This window comes from Dendropsophus ebraccatus, chromosome 6 (genome assembly GCF_027789765.1).
Source record: "Dendropsophus ebraccatus isolate aDenEbr1 chromosome 6, aDenEbr1.pat, whole genome shotgun sequence".
NCBI lineage: Eukaryota > Metazoa > Chordata > Amphibia > Anura > Hylidae > Dendropsophus > Dendropsophus ebraccatus.
In genome coordinates this window covers 38963108-38990141 of record NC_091459.1, presented here as the reverse complement: position 1 = coordinate 38990141, position 27034 = coordinate 38963108, and the positions used below count along the sequence as shown (strand labels likewise).

At 44.7% G+C, this 27034-nt stretch overlaps 1 protein-coding gene and 1 long non-coding RNA gene across 4 annotated transcripts in view; one reads left to right on the top strand and one right to left on the bottom strand.

Moving 5' to 3' along the window:
• The window catches only part of LOC138794768 (uncharacterized), a 77963-nt gene that overhangs the window by 17187 nt on the left and 33742 nt on the right, over positions 1 to 27034 (bottom strand). Inside the window, exons 3-6 of one of the 3 annotated variants that reach the window (XR_011363493.1) lie at positions 25337 to 25452; positions 25056 to 25182; positions 23711 to 23841; positions 19094 to 19272 (exon numbers count right to left, since the gene is read on the bottom strand). This is a non-coding gene — a long non-coding RNA (uncharacterized lncRNA). Of the gene's footprint in view, positions 1 to 19093; positions 19273 to 23710; positions 23842 to 24355; positions 24436 to 25055; positions 25183 to 25336; positions 25453 to 27034 lie in introns of those variants that run through there. The other 2 variants (XR_011363495.1, XR_011363494.1) reach the window with 2 other exon arrangements.
• The window catches only part of CDK19 (cyclin dependent kinase 19), a 123093-nt gene continuing 103761 nt past the window's right edge, over positions 7703 to 27034 (top strand). Inside the window, exon 1 of the mRNA XM_069973632.1 lies at positions 7703 to 7991. Within this exon, the coding sequence (XP_069829733.1) occupies positions 7864 to 7991 (128 nt within the window). The 5' untranslated portion in view covers positions 7703 to 7863. The remainder of the gene's footprint in view (positions 7992 to 27034) is intronic.

Genomic DNA, 27034 nt, shown 5'->3' with positions numbered 1-27034 from the left:
CAGCCAGACTTTGTTTCCAGGCTGAAATTTGGGTGCAGGTCTGCGTTTCTTGTTTGCTTGCCTTTTGATGTTAGCAGAGTCTTGGAGAAGGCTTTGACGAGCTTGACACCAAATCTGGACGAAGTTCCGAACTTGGTTCTCAACAGTTGGAACTTCCAAAGTTGTTGGAAGTGGCAACAGAAGACAAAGATGCTGGCCTTATAAATATATGGAAGGAAGAGTCCCCCGAAGAGCCGCTAGAGTGGTTATTATAAGAGAACTTGGCACATGGCAGCAGAGGAATCCAATCGTCTTGATGAGTTGACACAAAGTGGTGAAAGTAATTGCCCAGAGTCTGATTCAACGGTTTCACCTGGCAGTTGAATTGAGGATGGTAGGCTAAAGACAGGTCCAGTTTCATTTGGAACTGGGCACAGAGAGCACACCAGAACTTGAAAGGGGAATTGAACTCTCCTGTCAGAGACCAGAGGATGAATAGGAAAGCCAGTTTAGTTGCCAAAGGCAGGCCTAAAAGAGGAGTAAAATATGCCATCTTGGAAAATCGGTCCACTATGATTCAGAATACAGAGCAGCCTGAGGAGAGGGGAAGATAAATGATAAAATCTATGGCAATATGTGATTATGGAATCTCCAGCACAGGTAGTGGCATCAGAAGACTCGCAGGCTTTTGGTGAGAACTCTTAAGGCCCTATAACACAAAGCGATTATTGTCCGTATTTGGCCGATATCGGCCGTTACAAATGATAATTGTCTTGTGTAATAGAAGACAATGATGTCGGCTGATTGTTGTCTTTCAACATATTGAAAAATCAACGATCTAGATAATAGCGATAAGCTGCTGTTGCACTGTGTAATAGGAGCGGCACCAGCAGACCGCTGCTATCTTCTAGCATTCACCTGGGCAGCCCCCCATAGCCCCCCCGACTAGTCTCACCTGCTCACTGTCGGTGTGTGTAATAGTGCCGTTAGCAAGTGGGCAATGAGGAGCAAGCGAGCGCTGACTTGTCAGGTCGGCGCTCCCTTGCTCTTCTGAATTGCCCCGTGTAATAGGGGCTTTATTGCGGGCACAGTCTAGGCAAGCAGCCACAAAATCTTTCACATCTTGAGCCAGAGTTGGTCACCAATAATGCTGGGAAATGAGATTAAGACATCTGCATACCCCCGAATGGCCAGCAATACGGGAGGCATGACCCCAGGTCAAGACCTGTTTCTGAGAGCCTGGCTGTACATATATCTTGCCAGGAAAAATCTCTCCTACTACACAGGACGATTATCGTGCGAAAAATTGTTATATCGATTAAATTTAAATTATACTCGTTCTGTGTAATTGCAGGCAAAGATTTCAGGTTATCGGTAAACAATCTCGTTTGCGATCGTTTATCGTTAGTCGTTTAAAATCGCTAAGGGCCCTATTCCACCAGACGATTATCGTTCAGATTATCGTTAAATCGTTCGGTTGAAATGCAGTTAACGATTAACGACCGAACGCGAAATCGCTAATTGCTTCATAAGACCTGGACCTATTTTTATTGTTGCTCGTTCGCAAAATGTTCGCAAATCGTTCGCATTGAATAAGACATCGTTCGGTCGTCTGCAGTAGATACAAACGCGATAGCGAAGAAATAGCGAAGTAAAAGTAACGTTTATCGTTCCATGGAAATGAGTGAATGTTTTCAGGTCTTTCGCAATATCGGTCGTTTGAGATCGTTAATTGTTAACGATTATGCGAACGATAATCGTCTGGTGGAATAGGGCCCTTAGTCTCACCAGTGCCGCAGTGATGAGGTGCTCTGGGAACTGAACCCAGAGGCCCTATTACACAGGACGATTATCGTGCAAAAAATTGTTATATTGTTCGAATTTAAACGATAATCGTTCTGTGTAAATGCAGGCATTCGTATGTCGTTTATCGTTGATTTCGATCTAAACCTAAAATTATCCTTAATCGTTCGCTAATCATTCGCTGTAATTCCACATTGGTTCGCTCGAGTTCCACATTTTTTCACTAATTGTTCAGTGTAATTAACAGCCATCATTCTGTGTAATATGGTGAACGATTTCAGGTAATGATAAACAATCTCGTTTGCGATCGTTTATCGTTATTCGTTAAAAATTGCTCCATGTAATAGGACCCTAAGGGCCCTATTCTACGGGACGATTATCGTTCAGATTATCGTTAAGTCGTTCGAATCTAAGCGATAATCTTTCGGTTGAATAGCAGTTAACGGTTAGCCACCGAACGAGAAATTGTTGATCGTTTAATAAGTCCTGGACCTATTTTTATCATTGCTCGTTCGCAAATCATTCGCATTGAATAAGACGTCGTTAGGTCGTTCGCAGTAGTGACGAACGCAATAGCGATGACAAGACGACCACAAAAACAATCATAAATAACGATTATCGTTCCATGTAAATGGGTGAACAATTTCAGGTCTTTCGCAATAGCAGTTGTTTGGATCGTTTATCGTTAACGATTATGTGAACGATAATCGTACCGTGGAATAGGGCCGTGGCGTCCAGTGCTCTAGACAGTGCGTCTGCAGTGACATTCTTGGCTGCTGGATGGAAATGAAGAGTGAAAAATAGCAAGCACCCAGAGATAAATTTCTAGTGTCATAGCAAAGGGTCTGAATAAAATACAAAATTTTCATTTTTCCTTTTTAATAAATTTGCAAAAATATCTAAAATTCAGTTTTCACGTTCTCATTGTGGTGTATATTAACCCCTTCACGAAGGTCATCGATGCATGGATGGTGGATACAAGGTGCCCATGGTGGATATATAAGGAGATATTTTTACATATATATCTTTAGCTATGAGTAAAGCCGAGAGTCCGAAAAGCATTATGTAAGCAGTCAAGTTTGTATGTGAAGTTTCAATAAAGCATTGGATATTTGGATGGACTCCAGCACTGCTGGCTTTTATCTTCTTCCAAGTGGTGAAGCAGGGCTGTTTTAATACATTGGTTAGCCTGGTGCACAGCCCTCAAAAGTGCCCCCCCCCCTTTCGGCGCACCCCCCCCCTTTCGGCGCACTCCCCCCACGCATTATCAATCAGAATCAGAGCTCCATACACAGTATAATGTACTGTATTAAGAGCCCCAGGAAGTGCGGCAACAAGAGTGAGTGACTGACAGGAAGGGAGCCAATGGCCCTCTCTCTGTCAGTGCTGCTGCTAAAGGTAGCTACGAGCGCTCATAGTTAGAATGTACAGCGCAGCAGCGGGCGGGGGGGGGGGCTGCAGGAGGCACCATGGATGGGTAAGTAGATTACCCATCCATGGCGCTCCCCCATGACAGGCTGGTGGCCGGAGTCCTGTGCGACCGCACATAGCAAAGGCCGGCCTACTCGGGGGGCTCTTTAACCCTTTAAGGACATGGCCCATTTTCGTTTTTACGTTTTCGGTTTTTCCTCCTTGTGTTTAAAAGGTCATAGCACTTGCATTTTTCCAACTAGAAACCCACATGACCACTTATTTCTTGCGTCACTAATTGTACTTTGCAATTACAGGCTGAATTTTTGCATAAAGTACACTGCGAAACCAGAAAAAAATTCAAAGTGTGGTGAAATTGAAAAAAAAAACGCATTTCTTTTATTTGGGGGAAATGTGTTTTTACGCCATTCGCCCTGGGGTAAAACTGACTTGTTATGCATGTTCCTCAAGTCGTTACGATTAAAACGATATGTAACATGTATAACTTATATTGTATCTGATGGCCTGTAAAAAATTCAAACCATTGTTAACCAATATACATTCCTTAAAATCGCTCCATTCCCAGGCTTATAGCGCTTTTATCCTTTGGTCTATGGGGCTGTGCGAGGTGTCATTTTTTGCGCCATGATGTGATCTTTCTATCGGTACCTTGATTGCGCATATACGACTTTTTGATCGCTTTTTATTACATTTTTTCTGGATTTGATGCGACCAAAAATGCGCAATTTTGCACTTTGGGATTTTTTTGCGCTGACGCCGTTTACCGTACGAGATCAGGAATGTGATTAATTAATAGTTCGGGCGATTACGCACGCGGCGATACCAAACATGTTTATTTATTTATTTATTTGTTTACTTTTATTTAAAACCTGGGAAAAGGGGGGTGATTCACACTTTTATTAGGGGAGGGGGATTTTTACTATTAACAACACGTTTTTTTTTTTTTACACATATACTAGAAGCCCCCCTGGGGGACTTCTAGTATATACACTTGGATCTCTCATTGAGATCTCTGCAGCATAGATATGCTGCAGAGATCCATGAGATCGGCACTCGTTTGCTTTCGGCTGCTGCAGCCGGAAACAAACGAGTGCCGAGCCGAGGACGGCGCCATCTTGGACGCGTCCCCGGCCGGCATCAGTAACGGAGATCGCTCCTCCGGGACAAGGTCCCGGAGGAGCGATCTCCCCCACTAGACACCAGGGAAACGTTGCCTCCGGTAATCGGAGGCAGCTGTCAACTTTGACAGCTGCCTCCGATTAGCTAATTAGCGGGCACGGCGATCGGACCGTGCCCGCTAATAGCAGCGGTCCCGGGCTACTCGCGGCACCCGGGATCGCGGCACTTCAAAGCGGGGCCGCCGCGCGGCCCCGCTTTGAAGTGCTAATGAGGACATAGGACGTACCGGTACGTCCTATGTCCTTAAGAGGTTAACTAGTGGGCCCGGTGCACATGCACCTTTTGCCCTCTGGTTAAAGTGGCCCTGCACCTTGTACCGGACAGGTGAATTGCTGTGGGTGTGGTGAGCTGAATATTTTCCTTCTTGCATTGATGCACGGATGTCCAGGTCAAATTGAAGCAATGTTCCTCCTCGTCTTCTAAGAGCCATTGTGCTTTTATTTTTCCACCTACGGGGCTGGGTGGGGTGTTATTTTTGCGTTATGATCTCTAGTTTTTAGTGGTATCATATTGGTGTAAGAGGAAAAATTTTGACCGGAAGGAGGTAGGTGGAGGTAACACGCTTAACCCCTTGCCTCTTCAGCCTATTTTGGCCTTAAAGGGGTTGTTCATCAATTTTTTTTTTCTTTCAAATCAACTGGTGCCATAAAGTGCCAGAGATTTGTAATTCACTTCTATTAAAAATTCTTAAGTCTTTCAGTACTTATCAGCTGCTGTGTGTCCTGCAGGAAGTGGTGTTGTCTTTCCTGTCTGACACAGTGCTCTCTGTTGGCTCCTCTGTCCATGTCAGGAACTGTCCAGAGCAGCACCTCTCCTGCTCTCCAGACTGGAAATAATACAACTTCCTGCTGGGCATACAGCAGCTGATAAGTACTGGAAGGCTTGAGATTTTTTTAATAGAAGTAAATTACAAATCTCTGGCACTTTATGGCAGCAGTTGATTTGAAAGAAATTTTTTTTTGATGTACAACCCCTGTAATGCCCAGGGCCTATTTTTTAAATCTGACCTGTCTCTCTTTATATAGTGATAAATCTGAGATGCTTTTAACTATCGCGGAGATTGTTTTTTCGTGATATATTCCTCTTTATGTTTGTGGTATATTTTGGTTGATACACAAAAAAACACATTTGCACAAAAATTTGAAAAATTTACATTTCTCTATATTCAAAACTCTCTTTTCCTAAGAAAGATAGTCATGCCGCATGAACTAATTATTAATGCAACATCTACAACATGTCTGCTTTATGGTAAAGTCATTTGGTGAATGTACTTTTTCTTGTCAGAATGTTAGAGGACTTCGAAATTTTGCAGCGATTTTTCAAATTTTCATGAAAATTTCAGTTCTGATTTTATTAGGGACCAGTTCTGAAGTGAATTTGTTGGGCTTGTATGTTAGTTACCCCCATAAATACCTCCACTATAAAAACTGCACCCCTTCAAATATTCAAAGTAATATTTAATAAGTTTATTAATCCTTTAGGCGTTTCGCAGAAATTTAGGCAAGTTGGAGGGGAAATAAAAAATTTAATTTTTTTTGGCAAATAATCTATTTTAATAATTTTTTTCCTCTTACACAGCAAATACTAACTGAGAAATACCACTCACTATTTATTCCCCTTATTCCAGTGTTTCTAGAAATCCCCCATATGTGGCCGCAGTGCGTCACCTGACTCAACCACAGGCCTCAGACATGAAGGAGACCTGGTAAATTTTAGGGCCTTTTTTTATTTCAGGTTATTTTTTAGCCATTATATCATGTCACAGAGGCCTTGTGGTGCCAACATTTTTGTGTAAGACGAGTTGACGTTTCCATCGGTACCATTCAGGGGGACATGTGACACCCTAATAATTTTTTATTAAATGTTTTATGAGGTGGTATGAAAAAACACAATTTAGCAGCTGTTTTTCACCATTGTTTTGTACGCCGTTTACTATACGTTACATATGACATGTCTTATCTTTATTCGTCAGGTCGGTACGATTACAGTGATATCCATTTTATTTAGCTTTTGTTATAGTTTATGGCATTTATGCTATAAAAACTGTTTGTGTCTTGCATATTGTAAGAGCAGTAATATTTTTATTTTTTCACCAATGGAGTTATGTGAGGGCTTTTTTTGACGGCATTAAAAAACAAAAGTTATCTGTAGTGTTCAGACCTAACAAACTGTTCTGGTTTGGCAATTAGAGATGAAAGAAGCAGGCAGAGGTTTAGGTTCGTACAAACCTGACCCATTGGCACTTGAATCCTGCTGTATTCCCATTCTGAGAGGAAGGCAGAGATAGCCTGAGTCCTGCCTGGAAAAGGGGAATACAGCCTAGGCTGTTCAAATGCTGATTGTAGGGATGGTCTGAACCGAGTTCAGTTCGGGTTCATACGAGCCCGAACTCTCGGCAATGATTCCCGCTGTCTGCCCTCTCCATGGAGAGGGTGGATACAGCGGGAGGACCGCCTAGAAAACTGGGATACAGCCATAGCCATAGGCTGTGTCCCAGTTTTTCAGGCGGTCCTCCCGCTGTACGGAGCGGGCAGATAGCGGGAATCTGATGCAGAGCTTTCGCCAGTTTCGGACCATCCCTAGTTCAGGTTTGTACAAACCTGATCCTCGGCCCAGTTCGCTCATCTCTATTGGCAATGTTCTCTTAAATCAAACACTGGGCATTTAATTCCTGCCGCTGCAGAAGTTGGATGCCGTCTTAGTGAGTCCTGGAAAACATGGCTACAGCCATGGGAAATCAAATGCCGAATGTTCAGGTTTGACGAACATTGGGGAAACTTAAAAGGAGTTATCCAGCTCTACAAAAACATGGCCACTTTTCCCCTCTCTTGTTTCCAGTTCAGGTGCAGTTTGCAATTAAGCTCCATTTACTTCAATGGAACTGAGTTTCAAAACCCCATCCAAACTGGAGACAACAGTAGGGGGAAAGTGGCCATGTTTTTGTAGCGCTGGATAACCCCTTTAACAGACAGATCGGCTCAACACTAGTTACCTGGATAAGGTATTAGAGTTCTTCAGATACCTCTGATGTATAAGCAGGGCACCAACTTTACCTCACACACAGCATAAAGTATATAACTTGACAGATGTTATAGTTCTGTATCGGCTTACAGTATGAGTATGAGTATGAGGTAGAGGCCCATTCCCTGCCAGTCACACAGGTATCAGTGAAGATGCCCTCAGCCTCTCATCCCAGCAGTGGCGCCTCAGCTCTCCCGCCCAGCGCGCGAGACGCCACAGCTGTGGGCGGGCAGTAACCCATTGTATGCCGGAGCCTAGTTTACTGAAAGAGAAAGTAAAGACAGGGGGCGCTGTGCCTGCAAAAGTACATGGCATGCGTCTATGTGCACGGGAGAAGAAGGAAAACAAGGAAATGGTGGAGGGAGAGCTGCCTAGTGATCACCTCATAGCCCCGGCGGCCGCTTAGGGGGGCAGCGCATTGATGGGTTAAACACTGTGTGGCCGAGGAGGATGGATTACGAGTTTAAGAGCAAGCTGTCTGCCGAGCGGGAGCGGGTGGAGGATCTCTTTGAATATGAAGGTTGCAAAGTGGGTCGTGGTACCTACGGGCATGTTTACAAAGCCAAGAGGAAGGACGGGTAAGTGTCGGCGGCGGCGGGTGTGAGGGAGGGCCGAGGGCGTGTACAGGGCGGCGTGTGCCCGCTCCCTGACATGATGCCAGTAGAGCGGGAGTGTGTGCACAGGACGTGTCCTCCTCACTGGGCACACACTATATACGTGTGGCCGGCACATGCTCTTTGTGTATGGGGGAGCTGTGAGATGCTGGGGGCGGCTGCTGTCACCTTATTGATGGGGATGTTGTGCTGTAGTTGTGTTTTACACTGTTTGTAGCTCCCTCCTCCTCCTCCTCTGCACACGCCCGGGATGCTGAACTTGTGTTGGGGGAGGGGGGAGCCTCAGCTACAAATGTTTATGTTGGGTAAGCCAGCCTAGTGCCCCGCCTCCCTGACTCCCCTCCCTCCTCTGCCGCCTGGAAATGCCTCCACAGCTCTGTACTACCTCTGTGACAGCCCAGATACTATAGCAACCCAGACATAGAAGAAGCCCACAGAAAATAGTGCCTGTAAATATATTGTTATAGCTTGCTGCATTCACAGATCTATAGGCTTCAGAGCTGTAACCTTATAGCATTCCTGGTGATTATGGATGATGTTGTGTCATGACTGGGTTCCGTGTATTCTAGTATAAACAGGGTCAGCGTTTATCTAAGCTGGTTTTGTTAAAGGGCTACTTAGACTATTTAAAGGGGTTATCCGACACTTGCAGATTTCTTTTTTCATATTGCTGCAATATTAGAGAACGTGGTTGTCTTTAGCACCAGGACACTGGGGTAGCACAGAGAGGTAAGCATAACATAAATGTTTATAAATATGGCAGCAAGATGTAAAAAAAATCTGCAAACAACAGATAACCCTTTTAACATTTTAGATATATTGCTGCCGATGTTGCACAGAACATAGTAAACAACCTATTCTTACCTAACCGAGCTCCCCTGGGGTACTGCTGTCAGGCCTGTGGGTCCAACGATGGGCGCTTCAGCTGTCGCTTACTAGGCGGACTTGTCTTGGCAGTGACAGCCTGCTCAGCCAATCACTGCCTGCTGCCTAATCCCGCTTCAGTCAGTGATTGGCCGAGCGGGCTCTCACTTCTGAGAAAGGTCTGAATTCGAAGTGATGGATGAAGCAGTCATCAGGGTACCTAAAGAGGGTGCAGTAGGAACCCCGGAGGAGTGTGGTAAGGTAAGAATTCCCTGTTTATTATGTTCTATGCATGGACAGCAATATCCAGTCTAAAATCTTAAAGGGGTTATCCAGCGCTATAAAAACATGGCCACTTTTCCCCCTCTCTTGTCTCCAGATTGGGTGGGGTTTCAAAATCAGTTCCATTGAAGTAAATGAAGCTTAAAGGGGTTATCCAGCGCTACAAAAACATGGCCACTTTTCACCCTCTCTTGTCTCCAGTTCAGTTGTGGTTTGCAATTAGCTCCATTTAGTTCAATGGAACTAAGTTTGAAATCCCACCCAATCAGGAGACAAGAGAGGGGGAAAAGTGGCCATGTTTTTGTAGCGCTGGATAACTCCCTTAATTGCAAACCGCACCTGAGCTGGAGACAAGAGAGGGGAAAAATGGCCATGTTTTTGTATCGCTGAATAACCCCTTTAAATGTCTGGTATACCCCTTTAATTTCTGCACAGTTTGTTGTAAAGGTAGGCTAGGTTTAGCACTAGGTTACGGCTATACATCAGCATCCCGTCAAGAAATGGGAGCCGTTGTATACTGCAGTATGCTGCAGCAGGCCCCATTCATTTCAATGGCCCAAACGTAGTCAGCTAGTGACTAAGTTCGGCCCACTTCACGCTGGTATATGCCTCTTTGCTCGCACACAATATCGCAGCAGACAGCGCTATTAAAGGGAATGTACCACCAGACTCAGGCTGAAGCACTGGAGGCGGGCCAACCCACCCCCAGTATGAGGAAACACCCACCCCTCTATGATAGGGCTCCATTGCTGCTAATGGAGCAGTGTCATAGAGGGATGGGGGTTTCCTCCCACTGGGGGTGGGTTGGCCCGCCTCCAGTGCTTCAGCCCAGGCCTGATGGTACAGTCACTTTAAGTTACGGTAAGTTACTGTTAACCAGCAGGATGCAGCTTGAACATAGTTACCAGCTTATGGAATCCAGATTGACAGCTTTGACGTGCTGCTGCCATTTAGAAAACCCCCCCACAACTTTTGTGTCTTAGAGACTGGCGTTCAGGTGCTCAGAATTGCTGGCATGAGTGAGAAGTACAAGGCTGAGCATTTTTCTCCCTGTCTTTTGCCTTGCTGCTGGAGACAGGCTGTATAGACCTAGGCTAGGTTCACACTGCATTTTTGCAATCCGTTTTTTTTCATCGTTTTTTTTGCAATAAAAACGGATGAAAAACTGATTAAAAAAAACATGCATTTGTGTGCGTTTCGATCCGGTTTTCCATTGACTTCCATTGTAAAAAAAAAAAGGATCAAAACGGATCAGTTTTTTTTAACGGACACAAAAATAGTGTCAGCTACGTTTTTGTGTCCGTCAAAAAAACGGATCTGTTTTGATCCTTTTTTTTACAATGGAAGTCAATGAAAAAACGGATCAAAACGGATGCACACAAATGCATCAGTTTTTTGCAAAAAACGGATGAAAAAAACGGATTGCAAAAACCCAGTGTGAACCCAGCCTTACTATCGAGCTCAGGGAGACCAACTACGTATCAGGGTGATTTGGTGATCTCCCCACTGGGAGTCACCGCCTTGGCAATAGGCTTCCCTCCCCTGGCTATTCCCGTGTTTTGAGACTCGTAATTGAGACTCCACGGACCCTCCATTTGATTTTTTTCTGTTGCTGGTCTCCCTGAGCTCAGCGATTGCTGTGTTTTATTGGTCTATTTTTCCTTGCCCCTGTTAGCCAGAATCCTACTCCACACTGACGAGGGGCAACTACCCTGAAACGATCGTCTGTGGATGGATGCCTGCCTTGGTAAACCCTTGTCATGTCGCAATACTCGCCACAGAGTTAGACTTTGACGTAAAAGGGGCCACCCTGGTATTTCCCTATTTATGTTCCAATACTCTCAACCGAGTGGGACTTAAGGGGTTACGTATCAGGGTGGTTTGGTGATCTCCCCACTGGGAGGCACCCCCTTGGCAATAGGCTTCCTTCCCCTGGAGGAATATCTGGCTATTCCCTTGTTTTGAGACTCGTAACTGAGACTCCACGGACCCTTCTTTTGCATTTCTGGTTTTGGCTGCAAAAATCTGTCAGATATCTGTCAGATAATTTGTGTGTGTAAATGGACCCTAAATTGAGATAATTTTGCTTGGTGTGTATTTAGAACTGCAGACCGGTGAGGTAAATAACATTGGTAATCTCATGACAGTCAGTCTTTCAGGTTGATGTTGCAGAAGCAGAAAAGATGGGCAAGTATTTACCTTCAATATCTGATGGGCGAACGATTGTCTGGCTATCAATTATGCCACCTGTAATGGATGGTCCAAGCACGAGGAGGTGGATCCTGTGGATCACTGAGGAAAGCTGATATACCTTCCCCACGGAGAGAAGTCTAAGGAGCTCCTGGTCTTAACCAGTGCCAGCCGCAAGGCCGGTTGGATTTCGCTGCGGGAAGCTCCCAGGTCCTCAGGGGAGGACCTTGGCAATCACCAACAGACATACTGAAGGAGTGCTGGAGTCCGCGTTCTTCCTCTGTGGTAGAAGTGCAGGATGCAGCGTTAGGACATAGTTTAGACTGGAGCTGAGCTGGAACTAGGAATAGATGGAGATCCAAGTAGCAAGAAGATTGCTAGGAAATGTCGGAAAGCCAGGGAGCACAGATGTCGTTGCTGACTGACAAACAACAACAACTGAGCAAAGAGGTTAGAAGGTGAAGATAAGGTACGGGGTAAAGGACACAGCCACGTGCCATTACACCGCCCATCCTCACCATGCACAGGATCATTCGGCATGGCCAAGCTTGCCTGTTTGGGAGGTTCTTGCTGCAGCTTATCTTTCTTTGACATCTTTACAATGATTTTCACAGCCGACCCCTATCACCGCCAACATCATCGGTTGGCGTTTGTTTGGGACACCATACACCCTAGATTGACGGCAAGAACTGCTGTGAGCAGCGGGTTCGGCCATCTAAGGTGTATGGGGACCTTAAGAATGTATAAAACATGTTAAAAGGCAATTTCAGTACATCTAAACAATGTTAGGTAATGTGCACTGTTCCCAGTATTTAATAGTTAGTACATGCCAAAAGCCCAAGTAAGGGCAACTGGTGAACTGGCAACAGGATCATGGTCATCTGCCAAGCATAAGACGGATAATGCCCTCTGCTTCCTGGTGCTAAAACATTATTCTTCCCCATCCCTTCAGAGGCATAAGGAAGGGGCAGTTCTAAGGGCCCTATTACACAGAACGATAATTGGTTGTAGCGGTCCCATCCTGTGATTGGCTGAGCAGCCTGTCAGCTGCTTAGACGCTGCTGCTGCCAGGACCGGGAAGCTGTGGAGCACAGGGAGAACACCGGGAGAGGGGAAAGGTAAGGTAACAGGTATTTTGGCAAGAGCTGTTTGGACATTGCTAACGATGTCCATGCAGCCCTTGCTGCCTGATTATTGGGCCATCTGAAAGGTCCAGTAAATGAGTGCCGATTTAGCAGATCGTTTGCTAAAATGATCGGGCTGTAGTCGGACCGTGTAATAGGACCCTAAGCTGTGATCATCACGTGTGTTGGCGAAACACGCCCACACCATGTTGCTGCCCATGGTGAGAATAGCAATTCAATCCATACTTGTTGTTCTCTTTTCTGTTTCCTTCCCCCAGTTCTGAGCTGCTGCTTTCTGCTGAAGACACAGAAAACGGTGTGTGAGCTTTTTTTCGCTGCCCCCCTTCCAAGACTGCTGATGTTAACAATTCTGGTAGGCTTTATCTGCAACTTTGTAGCTTCTTTATAATGTTGGGAGGTTTAAGGCCCTATTACACCAACAGATCTGACGACAGATTATCTGCCAAAGATTTGAAGCCAAACCCAGGAACAGACTATAAACAGAGAACAGGTCATAAAGGAAAGACTGTATTTCTCCCCTTTAAAATCCACTCCTGAGTTTGATTTCAAATCTTTGGCAGATAATCTGTATGTGTATTAGGGCCTTTAATCTGAGGCCAAGTTTCAGATGAATTTACTGTGATTATCCCTCCCGGCATTACAAAGTTGCTAAAAAGCAGATAGGGACTTGTTTACATCAACCGTCTCAATAGGGAGGGAGAGAGAAAAGCTCACACACAGATTTCTTTGTCTTAACCCTTACGGCGACCCTGGAAGTACCCGTACGTCCAGGGCCGCCTCTATGTGTTCAGAGTTGACAGCTTCATCCGATTACTTGATGCAGCCGTTCCCTGGTGTCTAGTGGGGAGGAGCGATCCACACATCTTACCCCGTCCTGGGTCAGCGCCGTAATGGCGCTGATCCCGGCTCGGCTCTCAATTGCTTCCGGTTGCAGCAGTAGGAAGCAATCGATGTGCCTATCTTATCTGCATCTATGCTGCATATCTAGAGATCAGTGCACTTATACTAGAAGTCCCCAAGGGGGGCTTCTAGTATAAGTGTAAAAGCTAAAAAAAAAGTTTAGTTTTTAATAAAAAGCCCCCTCCCCTAATAAAAGTTTGAGTCACCCCCCCTTTTCCCATGTCATAAATAAAAATAAATAAATAAGTAAACCTGTTTGGTATTGCCGCGTGCGTAATCGCCCAAACTATTAATAAATCACATTCCTGATCTCGCACGGTAAACGGTGTAAGCGCAAAAAAATCCCAAAGTGCAAAATTGCGAATTTTTGGTCGCATCAAATCCAGAAAAATTGTAATAAAAGGCAATCAAAAAGTCGCATATGCGCAATCAAGGTACCGATAGAAAGAACACATCATGGCGCAAGAAATGACACCTCACACAGCCCCATAGACCAAAGGATAAAAGCGCTATAAGCCTGGGAATGGAGCGATTTTAAGGAACATATATTTGTTAACAATGGTTTGAATTTTTTACAGGCCATCAGATAAAATAAAATTTATACATGTTACATATCGTTGTAATCGTTACGACTTGTGGAACATATACAAGAAATAAAAGAAATACCTTTTTTTTTTTTTTTTATTTCACCACACTTTGAATTTTTTTCTGATTTTGCAGTGTACTTTATGAACAAATTCAGCATGTCATTGCAAAGTACAATTAGTGGCGCAAAAAATAAGGGCTCATCTGGGTTTCTAGGTGAAAAAATGCAAGGAGGGAAAAACGAAAATGCAAAAATTGAAATCGGCCCGGTCCAAAGCCAAAGCCAGGAATGGATTTGAAAAGAGGAGAAATCTTAGCAGGGGCGGGCTGGGCCGGGGGGCAGGGTGGCATCTGCCCCCCGGGCCGGTCTTCCCCAGTACATTAGAGGGCTGCTTACCGCCCCAGCGCTCTCCTCTCTGCCACACAAAGAAGCTGCTGCTGCAGGGCCGGTCTGTGATGCGATGGGCTGAAGCTGCTCCCTTCCCTCGTTAAGCCCCGCCTCCTAGTCCCATGTTCCTCCTGGTCCTCCTGCCGCTACTGAAGGGGGAGAGGACAGCAGGGCCGACAGTGCAGGGCAGCACAGCTTATTATACACATTCAGTTACACTCACTGACTGTTGGCTGTGAGTGTAGCATAGGTGCCTAACGCTCCAGCTGCCCCCAGCAGGTCCTGTGTGTGTCCTCACAGCAGCTGCCTGTGCTGCCAGAGCGGAGATCAGCTGTCTGCAGATACAACTATTGTGCAGACTGCCCAACTCCCTGTATGTGTGGTGAGGAGGAGGCTACAGGCTGCTAACCTCCAGCCACACAGCGTCCCCCAGCTACAGGATCCTGCTTCCTTCCCATCCCCCCTCCTGTCCTGCTCTGGGCTCAGCTGCTGTATATGTCAGGTACTTCGGCCTGTACATAAAAGGGAGGGAGGTCGGGACAGAGAAGAGGGGGGAGTCTGCTGAGCTGGGCTGAGAGAAGCAAACACATTAGCACTTGTCCCCCCAACCCCTTTTAGCTGCTGCTCTGTTCCCCCTATAGCTGCACCCTCTCCCATAGGCTTAGCCCCTCTCCCCCTGTACCTGCTATGTACCTCCTATGGCTGAAGTGTGCCCCCCCCCTCCCCCCCACACACTACTGTGTTCTCCCCCCTTCAGGCTGCTAGGCCCCCACACACTTCTGGCTGCTGTTCCCCATAGCATTAGGACTTTTAATTGTACTAGAAGACGTCCAGTAATACTGCACAAAAGTAAGTGTGACTGTATGTATGACTGAACTATGTATGTGTATTTGCAATGTATGGCCAGGTTCACACTATGCATTTTTTTTAGCCCAACTACGGCCATTGTTATAAAATATGGCTGTTGTCTTTACATAGAGTGAACCTGGCCTATGTGAATAATATCCACACACACACACACTTATGTTTTTTTTTTCCTGCTCCTGATCATTGAAGGAGAAGAATGGAAAAAAAAATGCAGATGCTGCAAAACTGCTCCCGATAGAATAATATGCACCCATACAGAACCATACAGTGCAATATACACCCATACAGAACCATACAGTGCAATATGCACCCATACAGAACAATACACACTCATACAGAACCATACAGTGCAATATACACTCATACAGGACAATATGCAATCATAAAGAACCATACGGAACAATGCACACCTATACGGAACAATATGTACTCATACAGAACCATACAGTACAATATACACCCAAACAGAACCATACTGAACAATATGCATCCATACAGTACAATATACACCCATACAGTGCAATATACAACCATACAGAACAATATGCACCCATACAGAACCATACAGAACAATATACACCCATACAGAACAATATGCATCCATACAGTACAATATACACCCATACAGAACAATACACACTCATACAGAACCATACCGAACAATATGCAGCCATACCGAACAATATGCAGCCATACAGAACCATACAGAACAATATGCACTCATGCAGAACTATAGGATATTAATCATTGATATTAATTAGGCACATCTGGTTTCTGGCATGGTGTCATTTGAACAAATAACAATAGTTCTGCATGCTGCACTATTTTGGGTATTTTGGACACGAACTGCCAAAGCCTCACTCCCCACTCCCCATTTTAGCAAGATGTCCCCAAAGACTTTCAATATGTGACTGTCACAGTTATGTGGCACAGAGCTGAGGGAACATACGGAGCATGGACCTCTCCCAGTTTGTTCTGATTGGTTGCTGTCTGAACATTTACACTCTGACCAATACAATTTTTTTATATGTTTTTATGACATATGAAACATTTCAGCAAAAGCAATAACAACTATAGTCAAAATACAGAAACCCCAGTTTCCCAGCATATTGTATTGTAGTCAGTATGATGGCGGTCACCCAGCTTTCCCAGCAACTTATACTCAGTATGATGGCGGTCACCCAGCTTTTCCACAATCTTATACTCAGTATACTGGAGGTCACCCAGCTTTCCAGCATCTTATACTCAGTATGATGTGGTCACCCAGCTTTCCAGCATCTTATACTCAGTATGATGTGGTCACCCAGCTTTCCAGCATCTTATACTCAGTATGATGTGGTCACCCAGCTTTCCCAGTATCTTATACTCAGTATGACGGAGGTCACCCAGCATTCCCAGTATCTTATACTTAGTATAATGGAGGTCACCAAGCTTTCTACCCATCTTATACTTAGTATAATTGAGGTCACCCAGCTTTCCCCCAATCTTATACTCAGTATGATGGAGGTCACCCAGCTTTCTACGCATCTTATACTCAGTATTATGTGGTCACCCAGCTTTACCAGCATCTTGTCAGTATGATGGAGGTCACCCAGCATTCCCAGTATCTTATACTTAGTATAATGGAGGTCACCAAGCTTTCCCACCATCTTATACTCAGTATGATGCACAGATGCACAGGGTGCACAGATGCGCCCGCATCAGAACACTGCGTCCGGAAAGATCACTGTAGTACCGGCCAGGATAATCTTTTCAGAGACCGGCCGCTCTGTGACCCAGGCGGGTCATGGAATGGCCGGTCCTATACGCCTTGTGAACATGGCTTTAAAGGGGTTCTCAGGGCTAGAGGTATTTTTACTGTATGGCCGGGAGGGTGTGGATATAGACACTGCCGTCCACTTACCTCCCTGGTTCCAGCCACAGGTCCCGGATCGCACCACCCCGTCCTCTCCTCCTGCTGCTGCTTCCTGGTCTGAGCTGTGGCTTGAGACATAACGTCTCAAGGCAGCTCAGCCATTCAGTGGCTGAGGCAGGACCCTGCTACAACCGCTGAATGGCTGAGCTGCCTTGAGCCGCAGCTCAGACCAGGAAGTGGCAGTGGGATGGGAGAATGGGGCTGCGCGATCCGGGACCCGACGCTGGAACTGGGGAGGTAAGAGGATGATGTGGTCTATATCCACCCCCTCTCGGCCATACAGTAAAAATACCTCTAGCCCAGAGTAGGGCTGGGCGATATAAACGATATGCCAAAATATCGTCATCAATTCGGTTGACGATATAGATTTTTGGCATATCGTCATATCGCGATATACCACGGAGCGGTAGTGAATAAGCTTCTCACTTACCGCTCCGTGGTACCGTACTGCAGGGCCTTCCGTTCACGCATCGTCAGCGCGCTAGCGCGCTGATGCGTGTGACGTCAGGTCTCCCAGTGCATGCTTGGAAGAAGACGCGGCCCATCTCGCCTCGCGGACTCCATCAGCCAGCCCTGCAGGAAAGGTAAGTAGCAGAGGGGTCGGGGCGGCAGATGGCTTGGCATGGGGCTGATGATGGCCCTGGCTGGGGGGACATGATGGCTGGCACATGAAATGGCTGGAAAACTGAGAGGGGAGATGACTGGCACTGGGGGGGGGGGCTGATGACTGGCAACGGGGGGCTGATGACTGGCAACGGGGGGCTGATGACTGGCAAGGCGGGTGATAACTGGCACAAGGGAGGGCTGATGACTGGCACAGGGTGGGCTAATGGCACAGGGGAAGGCTGATGACTGGCAAGGGGGGCTGATTGGCAAGGGGGGCTGATGACTGGCGCAAGGGGGGCTGATGGCACAGGGGAGGGCTGATCACTGGCACAGGGTGGGCTGATGACTGGCAAGGGGGGTGATAACTGGCACAAAGGGGGCTGAAGGCATAGGGGAGGGCTGATCACTGGCACAGGGGAAGGCTGATCACTGGCAAGGGGGGGGTGAGTATACACACAAAAAAAAATTATATATCGTGATATATCGTTATATCGTGCATGCATCAAATTATATCGTGATATAAATTTTAGGCCATATCGCCCAGCCCTAGCCCAGAGTACCTCTTTAGGCTGGGTTCACACTATGTATATTTGAGGCTGTATTTGTGAGGCTGTATAGCAACCAAAACAAGGAGTGGATTGAAAACACAGAAAGGCTATGTTCACATAATGTTGTAATTGAGTGGATGGCCGTCATTTAATGGCAAATATTTTCTGTTATTTTAAAACAACGTCTGTTATATTGAAATAATTGCAGTTATTTACCGTTATATGACGGCCATCCACTCAATTTCAACATTGTGTCAACAGAGCCTTTCTGTGTTTTCAATCCACTCCTGGTTTTGGTTGCTATGAGGACCTGACTTGAGGACCAAATACTGCCTGAAATATACGTAGTGTGAACCCAGCCCCCAGGTGTTCACCCTGGGGGATAAATAACATTATTGTTTAATACTATGGGTTGTTATGTATGTGGAGATATCTAATATACATATTTTTTTCTTGTAATGATAAAGAACTTTGTTGGGAAAGAATATTTTTTTTCACTTTATTTATTTTCTTAATTATTTTTTAAAAACCTTTATATAGTTGTTTATTGTTCCTCATATTACTTTGAAATATTGTACGTTATTTAGCTGCGAAATGACGTCCCTCCAAAAAAGTGTCAAAAAAAACCCCATTGTGTGGTCCTGGCCCAAAAGTTGTTTCTAAATTACAGCTTGTGGTTGTACTGAATCTTCAAATATTGCCCGTAGGACACAGAAAGGAGTGGCAATACAACTGTTACAAAAGCTTGCTACTTTTTTCCTATAGGGAATAAATACCTTTGGATGAGTGGTCTTCAGTTATAGTCCCACTTTAGGTGATCTGTGTTCTTTGCAAAATTTTGCCCAGGCTTCCAAATACCGTATACAGATCCTTTGAAGCACAGTCCGTTTACTGTTGTAGGGACCATGCTGCAAATCTCTATATCCCTGGGAGGGAAGCGCATGTTATAAAGGCTCTGTAAGAACAGATAGAATAGGAGTTATTTATAAAGAATGAGCACACCTGGGTTTTTCGGAACCCAATCGTTTGGTAACCATCTGGATGCAGCCCTGGGAAGTCCTGGAAAATATGGATGCAGCCAATGGCCAGGCAGCCACCGGTAATCAAATGGGTTCACTCATATTTAACAAACTACACAAAAGCAGTAAACCAAACCGTAGATGTATTGAGCAAATTCAACCTTATTCTAGATTTTAATGGATGAAATTTGGCTGAAGTTTAGTAAATTGCCAGATATTGTTATTTATAATACCGTACTTCCTAATACAGCATGCTCCAGTTTTCCATGAGATTATGAGCCAGACACTACTCATTAGGCTGCATGCCCACATTGCAGTCACCAATAGCTGCATGGTGTTACTAGGATTAGTTGGCAACGTCGTATGGTAATGACGGCATTGGGGACATGGTTTCAGCTGCTTATGGTGACTGCAGTGTGGGAACTCAGCCTTACAATTAGCATATCATTCCGCCTTTGCCCCTGACCTACTATCCTACTTTATGCTGCCTGTGCTGATGGTGCAATAGATTATACATATTTTCACACAGTAAACTTTCTTGGGCTGGTGCGGTGTCTCCTTCCTTATACCACACCCATATTAATGATCGCTACAGGCCCTGTCTGATCAGCAGACTCCTTCATCTCATGTAGGTCTTATGTAGATATAACTACTCCCTTATGCTGTTCTTTGACTCACCTCCTTTAACTATTTTATGACACATTTTTATGACACATTTTCCAAAACTGAGTGTATTTATTACATTTTATATTACATTTTACATGAAGCAATAGATGAGTTAAAATGCTTCCCTACCATTGGTTCATATGCATGTCCTGTCACTTTATGTGCTCTAAATTTAATCTTTTATTCTAAGGCACAAGGCAGGGAGAGCGTTACCTAGATAGTCAAGGCTATCTGGCTGTCAGGCTGGAAACACACACAGCTTTTTTGGGGAAAACAACCATTGCAGTTTTTGTGTCAAAACTGGAAGAGGATCCAACAGTAAAGAGAAGTACAAGAATTCCCTTTATATTTTCCATCCTATTTAAATCTGGTTTTGGCACAAAAACTGCAGTGGCAGTTTCACAAAAAACTGCTGTGTGTTTCCAGCCTCAGTGTTCTCTGTGGGGTGCATTCAGGCTTTTAACGGGCCTCTTTGCCTGTCAATCACCCCCGCAGAGAACGCTGACAGACAGAGAGCCGTGCAAGTTTTTTATTTATCTTTTTTATAAAAAAAGGGCCAGCTAAAGTCCTACCCTCTAGAGAAGGATCAATTCCTCGTACCCCTGTCTCATCAGCTGTTTGAAGGGGTTGCACCATTTATTTAAGTCCTACGCCCTTCAGTGTTTTACCAGTGCTCATACCTGCATCTTTATATATTTAGTAGCGGAAGTACAAGTTAGGCTACATTCACACGTTCCGTGTTCCGCACGGAACACGGGCGTGGAATGTCTGTAACGGACTCTACTCCGCCCAGGCAGCATGTGATAAGATGCTGGGAGCGGGGGAACTGTACAGATATGTGCCGCGCTGCAATGAAGCAGCGGCGCATATCTGTACAGTTGCCCCGCTCCAAGCGTCTTATCACAGATGCTGCCCGGGCAGGGGGAGAAGTCTGTTACAGACATTCCACGTCCATTCTCCGTGCGGAACACGGAACGTGTGAATGCAGCCTAAGGCTGGGTTCACATTACGTATATTTCAGTCAGTATTGTGGTCCTCATATTGCAACCAAAACCAGGAGTGGATTGAAAACACAGAAAGGATCTGTTCACACAATGTTGAAATTGAGTGGATGGCTGCCATTTAATGGCAAATATTTGCTGTTATTTTAAAACAACGGCTGTTATATTGAAATAATGTCAGTTATTTACTGTTATATGGCGGCCATCCACTCAATTTCAACATTGTGTGAACAGATCCTTTCTGTGTTTTTAATCCACTCCTGGTTTTGGTTGCAATATGAGGACCACAATACTGACTGAAATACACGTAGTGTGGACCCAGCCTAAGGCTGGGTTCACACTGCGTTTTTGCAATCCGTTTTTTTCAACGGGTGCATTTGCATTTTTTTGACGGACACAAAAACGTTGCTGACAATATTTTTTTTTGTCAGTTAAAAAAAACGGATCCGTTAAACGTATGCTAAAAACGCAGTGTGAACCCAGCCTTACTTCAACATTCCCCCATTCATTTGCAAATCTGAGTGATGATTTCAACAGGCTGGATAATTCCTATTTGTCCAAGAAGTGTCTAAGGAGTTGCAGGGAAGCTGCATCTGTATATATTTGTAAAGTACTAGACTGGCCCACCTAGGTCTCCAGTAGTACCATAGATAGCAGAGTCGTTAGATAAGTGAATAGCTGCAGCTGAATGTACGCAGCACACTCCACTGCAGCTGCCCTTGACTGCCCCTGGATCATTTTGCCAAAGGGGCTGGAAAACCAATATAATTGGCAGTGAACTGCTTTGAAGTGTCTAGGGTGTTTCTCTTCAGATCACACAAGGCTCATAATTATCTTCTGCCTACAGGTAAGGGACACTAGAAGAGCAACATCCTATGATAAGCAGAGGTTGTTATTATTTATACGGTACTCGTAAATGCCCTCAGGACAGATTCACTCCTTATGCACCCATTTGTCTTGGATTGCCTATACCCACATTTTAAGTTTGGAGAGTACCTAGACCACCAGTTGGCAACTGCACTGCTCTGAACAAAGCAGTATGTTTGTCCGGCTATAATATTAGGTAGAGATATGAGGTAGAGTCCAATCGTTTGGCATTTGAATACTGGTGGCTAAAGAAGTTGGATGCAGCGCTAGGGAGTCAGGGAATATGGCCATATTCATGTTTTCCTGGGCTCCCTGGGGCTGCAACTTCTTCAGCCACCGGTATTCAAATGTTGAACGATGTGACTCGAGCATGCTTGGGTTGCACTCATCTTTAATAGTAGGTGATGGTGCTAGTCAAAGGATATTTCAATCCCATCCTCTCTGCCACGTGAGTTATGAGGGGAAAACTGAACCCACTTTGAAAAATCATGATAACAATCAGCAGAATGTGCTTGCAATAATGATGCATTTAGGGACAAGGCTTATACGCAGTGTGAGTGAATGCTGATCTGCTAGATCGGCGCTCACTTACTGAGCCTGTAACATGGCTTGATGATCGTGCAGCAAGGACTGCATGGACATCATTAGCGATATCTGCTCTTGTTGCATTTATAGAAAATAATAAAGCTATATTTTATCTCCACACTCCGCGGTGTCTGGCTTCTTCCCATCTTCCCTGCAGCTGCTGGTGTAACTTCTGATGCGTCTCTGAAGTGATAGGCTGCTTAACCAATCACTGGCCAAGAAGAGACAGAGCCAGTGATTGGCTGAGCAAGTGGTCACTGCCGAGATGATCTCAGAAGTGCCTGCGAGGAAAAGCCAGAAGGACAGCGAGGATCGTGGACTATATATAATTATATTATTTTCTATATACTTTCGGTCTGCGGAGCCCGGCTCTCCTGTTACATGCAGCCATGTGCGGACTGTGGGCAATGATTTTTAAACTTGTTAAAAGACAACGATCAGTCCATGGTCGGCTTTTTGGCTGATCATTGTCTTTATTACCCAGAGCAATATCTGCCCGAATTGGTCGATTATGAGCTGATTGAGTGTTCTAGGGACGCCCATTAGTGATAATAGCACCCTGTAAAAGGGCTTTAAAGAAGATGCTAGACAACATGATTAACAACCACTTCATGGAACGTGCGCCCCTTAGAAAGTCTGTGACTTGCTGTCTGGGCCAAGATACTCATCTCAATCTAATGTGTTTATATGTTTAATTTTATCAATATTATGATATAGAATTGGCTTCTAAAAGTTAGGTGATGCTAAAAATGTTGACCTGGAAAGGGCAGAAGTATTCTCTGAATTACTAGCCAAAACTAGTCATCTGGACCGTAACTAGTCACTACTCTCTGCCTGTCAGCGCACTCTGCAGGGATGATTGACAGCCAGAGAGCCATGACTAGTTATGGGTTGGCTCTGCCCAGATGACTAGTTCAATATGTCTTTAAAGTAGTGGATGGCTTTAGAGCAAGAGTTGATTACTTTTGCTTTACATTACTTTTATTGCATTAGTCCAGTTTTTAGATGCCTACCAGGCAATGCAAAGGTTTGCTTTTAAGTGGTTGTGGACCACTGACTCCCTCTATTTTCCGAATAAAACACCAGTTCTGTTTAGTGATTATTTTTGCTGGAGCAGTGTAGATGAGTCCCAAATTAACCTTCTTATGGGATCCCCTCTTCTTGCCCCTTACTACTTTTTAAATCTTAAATCTGCTGCTTTTGATCATAAGGCAGGGGATGCATGAATTAAGAGGGGAAAAAACACTACACATACTTCATTGCTCACTTTTGGTCCTGCTCCACTACCGCTCTGGATTGGCCAGCAGAAGTTCCCCAGTGATCACCTTCAATGCCTCATGTATGGTGATGTTGAGAAGGCAGTTAAGGGGTGGTGGTAACATTGGACTAGAAGGGAGCAAAGGGGTAAATATATGATCAGGTTTGCTAAAAGCCCGGACAACTTCTTTAGGGTGCGTTCACACCTACAGGATCTGCAGCAGATCTGCAGCAGATTTGATGCTGTGTTCAGTTATTTAAATGAAATCTGCTGCAGAAAATCAGCTGCAGATCCTGTAGGTGTGAACACACCATTAAGGGTACGTTCACACTTACCGGATCCGCAGCTGATTTTCTGCTGCGGATCTGCAGCAGATCCGCAGCAGATTTCATTTAAATAACTGAACACAGCATCAAATCTGCACCATCAAATCTGCTGCGGATCTGCTGCAGATCCTGTAGGTGTGATCGCACCCTTAACCAGTTTTACTTTTTAAATGTCCTTAATGTGCACTTTACTGGCTTGTTGAAGTGTGCATGCATGCTGTCACGTAGTCTTTAAATGTCAATAATGTATAAAACTGAAATACATAGCGGGCCAAATGTAAAAATTTCGACAAAGCCGCGGGCCAACCTTATATTTATTGAACCTGATATTTATTGAATCGTGCTTGCGGGGTTTCTGGCACTGTCAGAGCCGCGTGCGTCTCCAGGTGTTTTGTACTATGATAAATGATATGATAATGAAATGATATAAATTACTATAGCGTGACAAGTGTGCAATTAAATGGGTTATTCGGTTCTTAAAAACATTTGATATAATGCTGCAGTTATAAGGAAAAGAGCCTATTCTCGCCTATTTAAGATCCCCCAGTATCCTTCTTTGGCATTTCCGGGTTTCCTGCTGACTGATGCCACCACCACATCCAAGATGAATTTGTTTTGGCAGTCACAGCCTGCTTAGCCAATCGCTAGACGTGGCGCTTTCCTGTCTCAGTCAGTGATTGGCTGAGCAGGCTGTCACTGCAGAGACGAGTTCATTTCAATTGTGGTGGTGGCATTGTTTAGCAGGAGACCAGAAGACTGTGTTGGAGAACTCCAGGGGAGCGCAGAGAGATAAGAATAATTTCCCTTTAAACTGAGTCACTATATCAAATGTTTTTAAGCATCGGATAACACATTAACCCCCATTCTTCCCATGTTCTTCTATCAACTCCCTCCACATCTATATTGACTCAATCTGCCCTATGTCTGCTACTAACTCCTCCGCTCCTCCACATCTGCTGTTTACCCCTTTGCCCCTTACACATCTGCTAGCACCCCCTTCCTTTCTTATGTCTCACCAAGACCAGTCTGATGTTACTGCTACAGGCTCTTCTCTGAGGGGGAAGCATTCACGTCTCTGCTGCACATACCACTGTTCTATGGTTATGTATGGCACTGACATGGATTCTTCCCATCCTACAGGGCCTATTGGAAGAGAGGGATGCATCATCGGCAGGCCAGCACCGCAGGCCAGAATCTGACATGCCTGCTTTAGGGGGTTACAGTAACAGGACTTTGCATAGAGCCAAAAGCATTACTGACTGCGAGATGATGATACTAGGTTGTGGTCGTCTGCTACCTTGCATTCTGTCTCTTCTCTTTATAGCCTTCCGTTCAATTAAAATGTAGTGGGCAGTGGATGAGGACCCATTGTGCTACTGAAACAGTTTTCACAGAGTATATGCAATACACGCACTGGGAACACAAGAAGGACAGAAAATTAAAACAAAATTATTCATAACACTTTATAATTTACTCTATCATGTAATCTCTTTAAACCTGAGGATTTTCCTGTATGGGAAATGACACTCACTATTTAGTCTTTTATGCCTTGCACTTTCTCTCAGTGTTGGTGAGTCAGAACTATTTATAGAGCGGGACACATGATGCACTGCTGCAGCTTTGGTACGCCAGTCGTCTTTGAGACTAAAGACCTATACCATTGCATGCAGATCCTATTGTAATGTGTCTGAAAATGAGACCTGTTCTTAGCTCTTGAAAGTCAGCTATGAAGGTCAAAACACAGTTTCTGTACTATTGTTACTTAAAGGGATATTCCACTCAAATTAGATGTTAAATATGTCAATGCCCTTGGGGAGAACATAACAAACAGGTTAATCTGACCTTTCTGTACCCCCACGGTGTCCTTCTACGTTATCTTCAGGTCCCGAACGAATGATCCCACCTCCACTTCCGTGACGGACTTGTCACTGATTGAGAAGGGACAGCGACGTGGCCATTGATTGGCTGAGAGGGCTGTTACCCCTTAGAAGAGTCTATCTTGGAAGTGGAGGCGGGATCGTTCAGCCAGGACCCAAAGATGACATAGAAGAGCATTGGGGGAACGGGAAAAGTTAATAATAGCCTGTTTGTTATGTTCTACCCAAAGGCAGTAGTATATTGAAAGTTTCATTTGAGTGGAAAACCCCTTTAATTGTGCAAGCCAGATGTTAATTTTGAGTGGGTGCCTGGATATTTCAGATGGTGACCCTGGAGGTAGCTTATTTTACATTTTCACTGCTTCACCCCTTCTTACTGAAACCAATTTGGTTTTCGTGTGATGTCTAAGAGTCTACTTCCTATTGGACATGCAGCAGCTGATAAGTACTGGAAGGTTTGAGCTTTTTAAATAGTAAATTACAAATCAATATAACTTTATGAAACCAGTTGATTTGAAAACAAAAACTATTTTTGCTGGAGTACCCCTTTAAAATACATAAATACTGTTATGTACTGCACATTGTGCTTTTTTCCCTCTTTCATTTACAGGGCAGCTGTGTCAGTACACTAGCGCAAAATTTCAAACAGTATTGGAGCTCCCGACACCATCATTAATCATGATGCTGGGAGCTCCAAGGTGCACATAGTTTTTGGGGACGTATGCATTAGGTCCTTACTGTATAGCATAGTTTGTCGAATTCTACTTTCCAGAATAAAATGTCTCACCAGGCATCAGTCATGTAAAACATAAAGTCACTTGACAGATGACTTGAGGAGAGTAAATATTATGTCTGTGTATATCAGCTCTATTCGCCTGCAGCATGCCTCCTTATGAATATTTATGCTGGCAGCGATGTCACTCTCTGCCATTGCTCCCTGCAAACGGACGTTAAGAATATTCAGCATACTGCTGGAGCAGTCAGTGGGTGGGCAGAGAGGCGTACAGAGGGCTATATGATTGATCCAGTGCATCATTCTACCTCATTTACATATTTTTTTTAAAAAAACAATATTTATTACTAGTGCAGAGGAACTTCTAAATAAAGTTATGGTTGCA